Genomic DNA, 12,121 nt, shown 5'->3' on the forward strand with positions numbered 1-12,121 from the left:
GGAGGCAGGCAAGCTACAGATGGGTTTAGCATGCAGCAGAGTCCATTTGCTGCATTGTTAATAAACACACAACTGCAGTCCAAATCTGATTCTCAAGGAACCTGATCATACCTTAGAGCAAGGAATACAATTACAGGGGCCAGCCGATGCTGTGGAACAGTGGGTTAAGGCACTGCCTGCAACACAGGCATCCCATGTGAGAGCCACGTTCAAGTCCTGGCTGCTCCACTTCCAATCTAGTTCCCTGTTAATTTACCCAGGAAGGAAGCCGATGATAGTGCAAGTTTCTGGACTCCTGCCACTAACATGGGAGACCCAGATGGAGTTCCAGGCTCCTGGGTTCAGCCTGGCTCAGCCCTGGCTATTTGTAGCCCTTTGGGGAGTGAGCCAGTGGATGGAAGATCCCTGTATGTGTGTGTGTCTCCCGCCCTCTCTATGACTCTGACTTTCAAATAAATAAAAGTAAATGTTAAAAAAAAGAAATACAACTGCAAACTCCAGGAAATTTCACACAGACTTCAATTCTGAGTATGGGATGATCCTGCCATATCTAGATACCAGCAACTATTTTAGTCTTAAAATGTCACCATGCTGTCCTTCTCCAAAAGGGACTGGTAAGTGCCTGTGATAAAGCTTCTGGAGCAGGGCGTGGTACTCTTCACACCCTGTCATGAAAAAGCAGCTTAAGAACAGAACACAGCAGAACAGGACTGAGGCTCGGCTTTCTAGCTCACGCTCTTATCAACTGACATTTGGTTACACACTTCTCAGTCTGGACCTGCTCCCCTTGGGTGTCTGAGCATGTCCTGTGCTTCTCTGGGTCCCAGAGCAGAGCGATCACCTTCTTCTCAGTGGCACCAACTATCCAGTCGCGAGTCACTACATCTCAAAGGAAGCTAGAGCTAGACTAAGGTTCCTGAAAACAAAATGTCATCTTTGCTCAGATGGAAAGAGTTCTGTGGATGGATGGTGGTGATAGTAGCCCTATAATATTAATGTACTCAATGCCATAGAACCTTATGCTTAAAAATGGTTACGATGGCAAACTGTTTTGTGTATTTTACCAATCAAAAAAATGTTATTTTGCTCAACTATTCCAAGCCATCTATTTTTTAATACACTGCTATACCACATTATAATCAATGTACCACAAAAGAGAAAGAAGCTCTCAGGAAAAACTAAACGTGGAGACTGATTATAACACGCACAGAGCACAAAACAAGGGGAAAACCTGGGCCCTTAAATTAAGCTAGTCTAGTTTTCTGCATATAAGCAAAGCTTCACTTGGGTCCAGGGTGGGTCACTAACGCGCCCTCCAGACGGAGTGGCCAGGAGGCTGAGAGGCTCTCACCGGTGAAGGCGCTGCGGCAGACACATAGGTAGTTGTTGGTGAGCTGGATGCAGTCCAGGCTGCCCTCAGAGCTGCAGGGGCTGGAGAGGCACTCATTGATGTCCCCCTCACACCGCTCCCCAGCGAAGCCAGGCAAGCAGCGACAACTGTAGCCCCCAATCCGATCTACACACTGACCACCATTAAGGCAGTGGGGCCCCCCAGCGCAGTCATCAATGTTCTCTTCACAAAGCAGGCCTGGAGGAAAGAGAGGAGAAACAGAGAGTTATGAAAATCCTTCAAACACCGCTTTTCAAAGCAAGAGCTACCCTTGTTGGCCTTTCCCAATGAATGGGACTACACTCCTCCATCTGTACTGGAACCCGCCCGTGACAGCTGCCACTCTCCTGTGGGCAGGATGAGCAAAGGGAAGAGTATGCACTCCCACACACAACCCAACAAAACTGCCCTTATGAAGGAGACACCACAAATCTATCCCAACTTGAACACAAGGAAACTGGAGCTTAAGAGACACCTAGTAATTTTTTATTGATTTGTCCATTTTAGTTCAAGTATGAAACAGTTTGAAAAAGATGTAAATATATAGATGAAAGCTATATAAAATATTGTAAAAATATTGGCCCAAGAACTAGAGCTGAATTTTGAGTGACAGTTTTAAATGTTACAGTCAGTGACTTAGTCTGTAAAACAGTATAAATGTACCAACACTTTTTATTTGAAAGAAACAGGAAAATCCTGCTGAGAGTTCAGAGGTTACTTTCGTTAAAACAGAACACAATTAATGTATTGTAGATATAAATGAGCCATCCAGTATAAAAATCTGTGAAAATTCTTTTTTAATGTATAATATTTTATTTGTGAACATTATTTAGAAAGAGATCAATGATTATTCGAGAAAATGATTCTTGACTAATTCAAGAAGTTATAAAACAGTGTTGAATTTTTGCCACTTGCACTGTAGTCTACATTAATAAAAGCAAAGCTACTGAAAATGAAAACAAAGAAGCTGAAATGCTCATTTTTACTGACAATTGCAAAAGATAATATACCTAGGATAATCTTAGCAAGAAATAGGCTACCCAATATGAAGACAATACATCCAGGAGTCTGAATAAACGGAAATACATACCATGATATGAGGGAAGATGCCTCATCATAAGCATGTCAGTTTTCTCTATATTAAATTCATCAAACTAATGCAACCCCAGTAAAAAAATACGAACAGGATTTCTAAGGAAAAATTAACTATAACCATGAACAGAAAAACATGAAGAAGATCCTTAGTAACTAAAACAGAAGTTGGGTCCCTGCCACCCCCCAGAGACCCTGATTGAGCTCCTGGCTCTTGGGTTTGGCCTAGCGCAGCCTCACTGTTGGCAAGCATTTGGAAAGTAAACTATGGATATCATTCTCATTCATTCTCTCTGTCTGTCTGTCTCTCCCCCTGTCTTTCAAATGAATAAAAATACATTAAAAAAATCAAAATATAACAATATACGGGGGAGATATTTACATTCTGTAACACGACAGCTAATTTCTATAAAATACTAAGATCACCAACATAAAAGAGGGAAAGGAGCACAGATATGAACAAAAAAACCACAGGAAAACTCATGAGAATATGTTCACCCACATTGAAAAGAAGCTGGTATGGAGATATAATGCAATTCGGCAATATTTATTACAATTACAGATGCACATATATGATTCTGTCATTATATCTGAAAAGTTATTCTACTAATATATTTATGTATTTGCAACGTAGTCCAAATGTCTATCACTAGGGCATATTTTACAGTGAAATACTAATTCTCATAAAAGGGAATTCTGCAACTATCAAAAAGGTCAAAGAAGTTCTGTACCTTGATGTGGAAATATTTCCAAAAATCAAGTGCAAAAGAATGTGTCTAATATTCTTTATCAAAGTAAAAAGGTAAAAAGTAGAATAGATAAAAAAATATTTTTGTGCTTGCCTTCTAAATAAAGTTTGAAAACTGTATTTAAAAAAAACTAAAATATACACAGGAAGCTAACAGTGGTGGGAGAAGGAAAACTGTGTGGGGAGAGAAAAATGGGAATGATAAGAAATCTTCTACTATATTAAAAAGCTTTTTCTTTATATATATATACACACACAGATATATTCAGTCCATGTGTGTGTATATATATATATATCCATATTTAATTTTTTTTTTTTTATTTTTATTTATTTTTTTTTTTTGACAGGCAGAGTGGACAGTGAGAGAGAGAGACAGAGAGAAAGGTCTTCCTTTGCCGTTGGTTCACCCTCCAATGGCCGCCGCGGTCGGCGCGCTGCGGCCGGCGCACCGCGCTGATCCGATGGCAGGAGCCAGGAGCCAGGTGCTTTTCCTGGTCTCCCATGGGGTGCAGGGCCCAAGCACCTGGGCCATCCTCCACTGCACTCCCTGGCCACAGCAGAGGGCTGGCCTGGAAGAGGGGCAACCGGGACAGAATCCGGCGCCCCGACCGGGACTAGAACCCGGTGTGCCGGCGCCGCTAGGCGGAGGATTAGCCTAGTGAGCCGCGGCGCCGGCCTATCCATATTTAATTTATTACTTAGTCACAAATGAAATTGAAAACAGGTAAGTAAAAACAAACAAAACCAGTATGTGCTCCAAGGCTCACAGAATATTTAATATTTATGGACTATTAGTACAATGAGCATAAATGCCTATCTTTCCATTAGAATGGAACCACCTGTAATGAACAGACCTATTCAAATAAGAATGAGCTCAACCTCAGCCTAAAGCAGTGTACCAGGGACAGGCAGAGAGCTTACAGTTAGCTCTTAAACTGGGGGCCTCCTAGTGTACCCACCCAGGAGCCAAAGCTCAGGAGAGTAACAATAAAATAAACATTGTGGTAACTCCCACAATGAGGTTATGGGACTTCAGAGTCTCTGGGAATGTTCCATAATGGCCAGAGAAGTTAAGCCAAGGTAAATAAACACTGTTCCACATATCTAAACAAGCACACATCATGTAGTAATTCAACGAATTCTAACTTACATAAATTCAATAGAACCACACCTACATACAACATAATCAAACTGCCAAAGGCAAAGACAGGGAAATTTGAAAGCCTCAAGAAAGGAGTGATTTATCATATACAAAGGTGCCTCAGTAAGATTAACAGCTGACTTCTCATTAAAAACCATGGAGCTGAGAAAGTGTGATGATATATTCAAAGTGCTAAAGGAAAATGACTACATAATAATAGAATAACTATTAGTCAAAGCTATCCTTAACAAATGGCTGGAAGAGATGGAAACTGTTTCCTTATTAAATGATTCAAAGGCTAGACATGGGTAATTCATAAAGTTAGTGGTGTAATTTTAGAGTTCAGTGAATACTCAAGAGTCTCTCACTTTTTCCAGCCACCCTTGAAGTCACGTGTGTAATCATTCAGTGATTCTGGACAATGGACTGTGAGTGACAGTGATGTGTGGTCATTCCCACACTAAAGTAGCAAAAGGTGCTGCACAACCCCTCAAGTCTGTCTTCCCCTGCAATATAAGCCTTGGAGGCCAAGTGTTTAAACTGCTTCTCTAAAACACAGAGAAAGGTAGCCCAACACATAATCAGACTTTATAAGAGTGACAAACTGTCTTTGTGTAAAGCTCTGAGATGTGAAGTTTAATTAGCTACCACCAGAAATGTAGCTTGTTCTAACCAGTATAGTAATTCGAAGGACAAACTAATACTAAATTGGAAGTACCTTCCACTTACCTTTCAATCACTGATTTTTAGAATAGAGAACAACTCCTTTTCACAAAAATCTTCAAATATTTAAACCCTTAGTTTTCTCTTCCTTTTTAATTTCATTCTATAATAACTATCTTCCTGGTGGGTTATTTTTCTAATTCAGCCAAATCCCAACCTCTAGGAAGGCAGACTCTCAGAATGCACTCATAATGCACTGACACAAAAGTCTACAGCAACACAAATACTTTTCTTGCATTGACACTGAGGAGAATGAACTTCCACAACTGTGCAAGGCTTTTCACAGGTTGTTCAGAACTGACACCATCATAACTTGTTCTTTTCTAATAAACAACACATAGTGCTGTTTTTAGGAAGTTGTATGGAGGCACTGGCGATGCACAGAGCAGAATGATGGCTCAACCTTTCATGGCCGAGGGTTGCTTCTCACTAGACTTCAGTGCAATTATGAAGGGGCAGCCCTGCACCATCAGCCTACTCCCCTGGGCTCATGGTTGCAGCAAGTGCTTTCACTTCATTCATTCCCCCAACTTATGGAAGCAAGATCTGCCTAATTTAAAAGATCCAAAAGTAGGTAACTGAGAATTAGTTACTCATGTGGCCATTAGTTGCTTTCAATTCAAGAATCAAGCAATCTGCCTAACCAGGCAAATTTGGCTGCAATGTTATATCAGCTCCACAGTCTGTGTTTCATGGAAACTAAGATATCAAACAACCAGAAAGAACTGAGAACGTGAATCAGACTACATGACGGGTCTTAAGAGATGAGAGAATAAAATGGTTTGAATGACCAAGAATGAAGCTAGTCTTAATGTCTTTAATTGTAAAAAATCTGCTCAATACTAACAATGCATTTATAACTTAGAGAATATCCTGGCTGGAGGATGGGTAAGACTGGTTTCATACCTCGAGTGCCTGGTGGGCAGGAGCATTTGAAGTGGTTCACAAGGTCAATGCAGGTGCCTCCATTCTGGCATGGCTGATTCTGGCACTCATCCACTTCGTATTCACAATTGACACCCTGATACCCTGGAAAACACTTCCAGGAGGAAGCAAAAAGGCAAGAAATGTTTCCAGATGATGACAGCAAGTGACTGTGGATGTTACTGTGACCCTACCCCTTCCCCATTTAGCTTGTACATGAATCTCTAGATCACCACACTCTGCTAATCATCCTGTACAGGGTCAACCTGCAACTTACCGGCCTTTATCGTTCTCCCTTCCAGCTGACAAAGCCACTTAAAGGGAAAGAAAGGGCTGAAAATGCTGAGGGGTATTTCAGATATGACCCCTTTGTAAAATTTTGTTCCTCTCGTGGATAGATTTACTCATCTTTAAAGTCTGCAATTCCTTTTTATGTGAAGAGGACCCTATGACTCAGTCAAATGGTACGTGTGAGTGGGGGCAAAGGCACCACAATTATTGATCTCCAGGTTCCGGAAACTGCATGTATGTGTGAGAAACTGGTAGAGATAGGGGTAGGGGCAGAGGCAGGTGGAGTTCACTGCCTGTGGTATATGTAGGGGCTGGAAGGATTTCAGGACAGATTAAGGACAAAGATATTACCTTTATGAGGTAGCTTTATTTGGGCAATACTTTGACAGGGTTGCACATAGGGGAAGTCCCTCATAGCATTAAACTGTCCAAATGGGGTGGAAAGTGAGGAGAGGTAAGCAAGAACTCCGGGAGATAAGGGGATATGGGAGGGAACTTAATGGTCTACATAATGTCATTCAGAAGCCTAGCAGCAGAATTCTCTGGGTCAGAGAGCTCCCAAGAGCAGCTTCTTTAGGGGCCTCTTTACAGTCCCAGGGTTTACTGTACCCACGGCTAGCAGACGTTTGGTAGTTTTGCAAGACATGCAAAAATTTTCTGCTTCTTTGGGTTACCTTTAAAACAATTACATGTGTGAAATTTTGAATCTGACGCTGGAAGGCTTTCGAGCTTTTAGGGGTCCCAGTGTGCTGTGAAGATACACATGGAACAGTTCCCATGGTGCTATGTGGAACAGGCTGAGCAACACGACAGAATTCTTAGTTGACCAATGACTATACAAAGGTGACATGGGCTAAAGGGACAGTCCTCAAAGTGGCTTCTCCTATCAGCTGCCAATCAAAGAAGTTTCAGGGACCACTACACTGGGTGGGCCTGTGATAGGCATTTGGAGGGGAGGGGCTGTTGGCTTTAAATCCTGGAAGCAAGCCTGTGGAGGGGGGATGGTTCCAGACCCTTACTAAAATCCTTCTAGGGCCATGTTAACTTATTTCACAGCAAAGCTGAAAGAAAATGACTGGTAAGCACTACGATGGTGAATGGTGGAAATCTATAAACTGGAAACAAAAGACCCAAGCAGCCAAGTTCAATACACAAAACAGCTGTACAACCTGCCTCATCTCCCTCACCTCACATCTGTATCCACCAATGAAGTCGCTGCAGGTGGCGCCATGCTGGCAGGGATTCGATGCACACTCGTCAAGCTGCTCCTCACAGTAGCTCCCAGTGTAGCCCAGGGGGCACTGGCAGTGGTGTGTGCTCCCAGCATCGATACAGACGCCTGAGTGCTGGCATAAGTGGGCAACAGACACACCTGGGAAATCCCGTGGGGGAAACAGGTATCAGAGAAGAACACATGGCACAAGGCAGGTTTAGCCCAACTAATGAGTGAGTGAATCTAAGCTGGTTGGCACATCAAGCATTATTCGTGTTTAATTTCTTACAGTGCTCAGTACCAGATCTGTTTTGATAATATCCAAGCCCCAGAAGCAGAAGGCTGTCTGAGTTTCATTTCAAATATCTTTCATTTTGGAATCCCTGTCTGTCTGCCCTTTCACCTTCTGTCTTGGGTTCTTTCTCCAGTTTTGCCCATCTGCTAGTATGTACTCTTCCCTCCCATCCCTCAATAACAATGCCTGTCCTCAAATGTCACTGGTCAGTCGAGATTTCAGGGAATGACTCTTGAGGTCAAGAGGGCAGAGCTCACCTCTGCGGAGGGCTGCTATGCTGCAGGAGACACTAGGCACGTCACAGTAAGCACCGGCCCATCCAGATGGACACAGGCACCGGGATTCTGCTTTCTCCTGTACACAAGTTCCTTTGTTTTTACATGGAGACCGACTGCAGAGGTTTACAAGGGTCTGAAACAAGAGGCAGGAGTGTACACACATCAAAATACATGGACCAGAAACAATGAAAATAATGCCATTGTATGACAGGAAATCAAAGGAAAGCACATTAATTTTTTTTGAGAGCCTCCAGCCAAGCCCTAAATTAGATCCAATGTTATGAGGTGTATGTCATCATTTTTATATAATCTAATTCCTCTTAGCACTGCTATTTAAGAAGTTCTTACTTAAATACTTTAAGACTTTGTAGAAACTCAGTGCATTATTTCTAACACTGAAGACATGATCACATATTCCCTATGCTGTAGACATGCATGGCTACCTACAGGACTAGAAAAGGTTAAACTATCAATCAGACAGATCCATGCTCCCTGTGCTTGTCCTGGGTGAGAAATCCCCATATCTGCCAGTGGTGAATGGGAATAAAAGCCTGTTAATAAACTAAAAACTGTCAGAGAGCTTATTTTGAAGGGGACAAAATCAAGCTTATGAAAAACAGGAGGCAGAGTGCACCTTCACTGTTGTAATTCACACAGAATGGCCTGAGCCCCTGGGAAAGGAAGGCTACAATCACAACACAGACTGCTGGCTGAAGAAAGGGCCCGTGGAGGCGGAAGATCAGTATGTCCAGTCCACATTGTGAGAATGCTCCTCAGATCCACAGAATCAGAAATAAGCTCCATAGCATGTGCAGCCAAAGCCTTACCAACGTGCACCCTATAATGTCATGTTAAATTTTCCCACGTATTCCTATTTCTTTGGATTTCTGTTATCCTCTTACGGTTAAAAGAGGCGAGAGAGCATAAAATGAAATGCAATGCTCTTTGGATGCAACCTTGAAAGAGTTACTTCGCCTTCCTGGGGCTCAGTTTCTTCTTCCATGAAATGAAAAGATTAGACTGGTTGTCTATGAGGGCTCCTTCCTTCTATCAAAATATGCTTTGATAAATTTCAATTTAAAAGATGCATGAGTAGTTTCCAGAGTGTTACAACATTGTGTGACATGATGATTATTATTATTTCCTTGTAGATATTGCATCTGACCTATAAAGATTTGACTTGGTCTCTCCTCTGCCAGGTTTCCAGTGTAAAACATATCTGTCTGTCTATTCACACACACATATTCCCCTGCAGTTCTTGATTTGCCTCTTTTAACAGTCTTTTGCTTTTTAAATTCATGTCATATTGCCAAGATTAACATTTTGGGAACACTAATTATGAAATTACCCAGATTTATCTTAAAAATACCCACGAGTCACAATTTTTCTTTTAGAAGGGGCTTATTCTACTTGGAAAGGGGACAGGTATAATGCTTGGCTTCTCTGGGGAGCTGAATGGAAAGGAATTTACTTACCTGACAGTTTTTCCCTGTATAGCCCAGGGGGCAGGTGCAGCGATAGGTGCCCAGGCCATCAACACAAGTTCCCTCGTTCAAGCATGGATGAGAGTTGCATTCATTGATCTCGTGGAGGCAGAAGGGACCAGTGAAACCCACGGGGCACAGGCAAGAGAAGGAGTTGATTCCATCAACACACGTGCCACCATTGAAACAGGAGCTAAGGAGCAAACAGGGAGAGCACCATTATCTCTGAAATCTGGGTTCCTCCAACCTGCTATTTTAAAAGTATGGTTTCTGAATCTTAGATATTGGACCTGAATACTCCTCAGCATTCCAAACTCCTCTGCATAGTACATTTTACTTTCTTCCAAAAGTCTGGGTACCAGAAGCCCTGAGCGCCAACTTCCTTTCTACAACCAAAGTTTAAGAGTATTTGAAAGGCTGAGCTTATTACAGATTCCTAGAGAAAGCAGAGTTTTCTTGGTTTTTACCAAGTTCTTCCATGAATTTCTACAAATTTGATTTAAGTCAGTTTAATTTAAATGATAAGTGCTAAATAAATAGCTTTTAACTACAGATTTCTTTATGAAAGAGAAACAGAATAAATATGTCCATAATATAGTGAAAAGAAATGAAATACACATCCCCAAAATTAAGAGTGCTAACACATCCTCAAATAGGGACTTGCAGATCAAATATCAGCTGAAATGACCAAGGGAACAACAGAACAGAATTATAGTTCTTTCTGTTCCTTAAGCAAGAAAACAAATGATGATTCATCCACTAAGTTTTCAGCCTCTGATCTTTGTCCATCAGGAATCAGGGACTGGACAATGGGAGACGATTTTGGAGTAGGACCCAAGTGAATGTTTCATCCCTGTCTCACAATTCCAGCCTCGTGCACTGAAGTTTCCTGCCCTATCATCATTTTCCCATAATCTGTCGATGTCTGGAGTGTATGGGCTACTCACCTCTCGGTGCACTCGTCAATGTTGTTCTCACAGTGGACTCCATCGAATCCTGCCTGACACTTGCAGGTGTAGCTGTTGACGTAGTCGGAGCAGGTTCCTCCATTCTTACACGGTTCACTCAGACACTCATTCATGTCAGTTTGGCACTTATCCCCAATGAAGCCCGGAAGGCAGAGGCAGGAGAAAGTATTCACTCTATCCATACAGGAACCTCCATTCTGGCAAGGATCTAAGCCATCAGGCAAGAATTAGAGTTTGGAAGAGCAGCGCTGGTTTCATCTTGGACTCAAAAATGTGAATAATCTGATGAACTAAAGAATACTCAGGGCAGCACAATACTGATCCTTTGTGTTTGACCTCTTTAGGTCTATTTTGTTCTGACTCCTTCATTTATGAAAATACATTAAATAACACTTTCCTGAGACTTTTATGCTATTTTGGTAATTGGGATAACTTTCATCTATATCACCACTAACAGTTTTAGAAAAAATAATAGAATCACAAAACTTACATTGGTAACCCACAAATCACAAATCAAATATGAGACCCAACACAGAGAACACCAGGAATGTCAATCTATACTTTCAACAGGTGTGTGTGGTGGTAGAGGATAGAATATATTCACTTTGTTTCAGGAATATTGTGAAAGTTAATCATCCTGGTTCCTCTCTCTCTTTTCCCACTACTTCTCTTTCTTGTTATAGATTTAGGCAACCTTAGGAAACAAGACTTCCAAAAATTTTGAAAATATTACCTAGCTTACTCTTAGAACAATTTCCACTCATACTTATTAATAAATAAATAAATTCTGAGCTACACAATCATACCATGACCCTCCATAGCACCAATGGCAAACAATTTAGAACAAGAAAAACAAGACATAGTTATTACCCTTCAGGACCTTTAAATATAATTGCAAGGACAAATCATAAATGTAAAAAGAAAATGAAACACTAATCTAATTGGTAATGTGGCTACTATTTTATTCCAGGGATATTTAATACAATTTATTAATTTGTTAAACTAATTCCATTCTAAAGCTCATCTGTAGTCTCTGTTGGACCAGAAAAAAAATACTTTTATTCTATTTTAACCACAATGTCCAGCCAAATTAATTTCCATGGCATTTTTCAGGCAATTCACCCTAACTTACTGACTGTTTTTAAATTCATGGTCAATACTGCCAGTCCCATTTCATACCAAATGTTTTAAATACTTAGTATTTTGGGGCTGGAGCCTGAAGTACCAGCATCCCATATGGACGCCAATTTGAGACATGGCTGCTCTACTTGCAATCCAGCTCTCTGCTATGGCCTGGGAAAGCAGTGGAAGATGGCCCAAGTCCTTGGGCCCCTGCACCCCTGTGGGAGACCCAGAGGAGGCTCTTCTTTGGACTGGCACAACTCTGGACATTGGGGCCATTTGGGGAGTGAACCAGCAGATGGAAGACTTTCTCTCTGCCTCTGCCTGTCTTTAAGTCTGCCTTTCAAATAAATAAATCTTAAAAAAACTTAATATTTTGACAGGCAATTTAATTAATAGGAGAATGGAGCTGACCATTCCCTAAATTTTTCCCTCAACTGATCTGAGACATA

At 41.5% G+C, this 12,121-nt stretch overlaps 1 protein-coding gene across 2 annotated transcripts in view; it reads right to left on the bottom strand.

The window, feature by feature from the left end:
* Nucleotides 1–12,121, bottom strand: part of NOTCH2 (notch receptor 2) — a 175,109-nt gene that overhangs the window by 18,150 nt on the left and 144,838 nt on the right. For both annotated transcript variants that reach the window (XM_089300080.1, XM_089300081.1), the window contains 6 exons: nt 10,527–10,755; nt 9,571–9,772; nt 8,075–8,228; nt 7,497–7,681; nt 6,001–6,133; nt 1,352–1,588 (listed from right to left, as the gene is read on the bottom strand). In XM_089300080.1, the coding sequence (XP_089156206.1) occupies nt 1,352–1,588; nt 6,001–6,133; nt 7,497–7,681; nt 8,075–8,228; nt 9,571–9,772; nt 10,527–10,755 (1,140 nt within the window). The remainder of the gene's footprint in view (nt 1–1,351; nt 1,589–6,000; nt 6,134–7,496; nt 7,682–8,074; nt 8,229–9,570; nt 9,773–10,526; nt 10,756–12,121) is intronic.

The sequence above is a fragment of the Oryctolagus cuniculus genome, chromosome 7 (genome assembly GCF_051225735.1).
Source record: "Oryctolagus cuniculus isolate XC-2025 breed Fujian yellow rabbit chromosome 7, ASM5122573v1, whole genome shotgun sequence".
Taxonomy (NCBI): Eukaryota; Metazoa; Chordata; class Mammalia; order Lagomorpha; family Leporidae; genus Oryctolagus; species Oryctolagus cuniculus.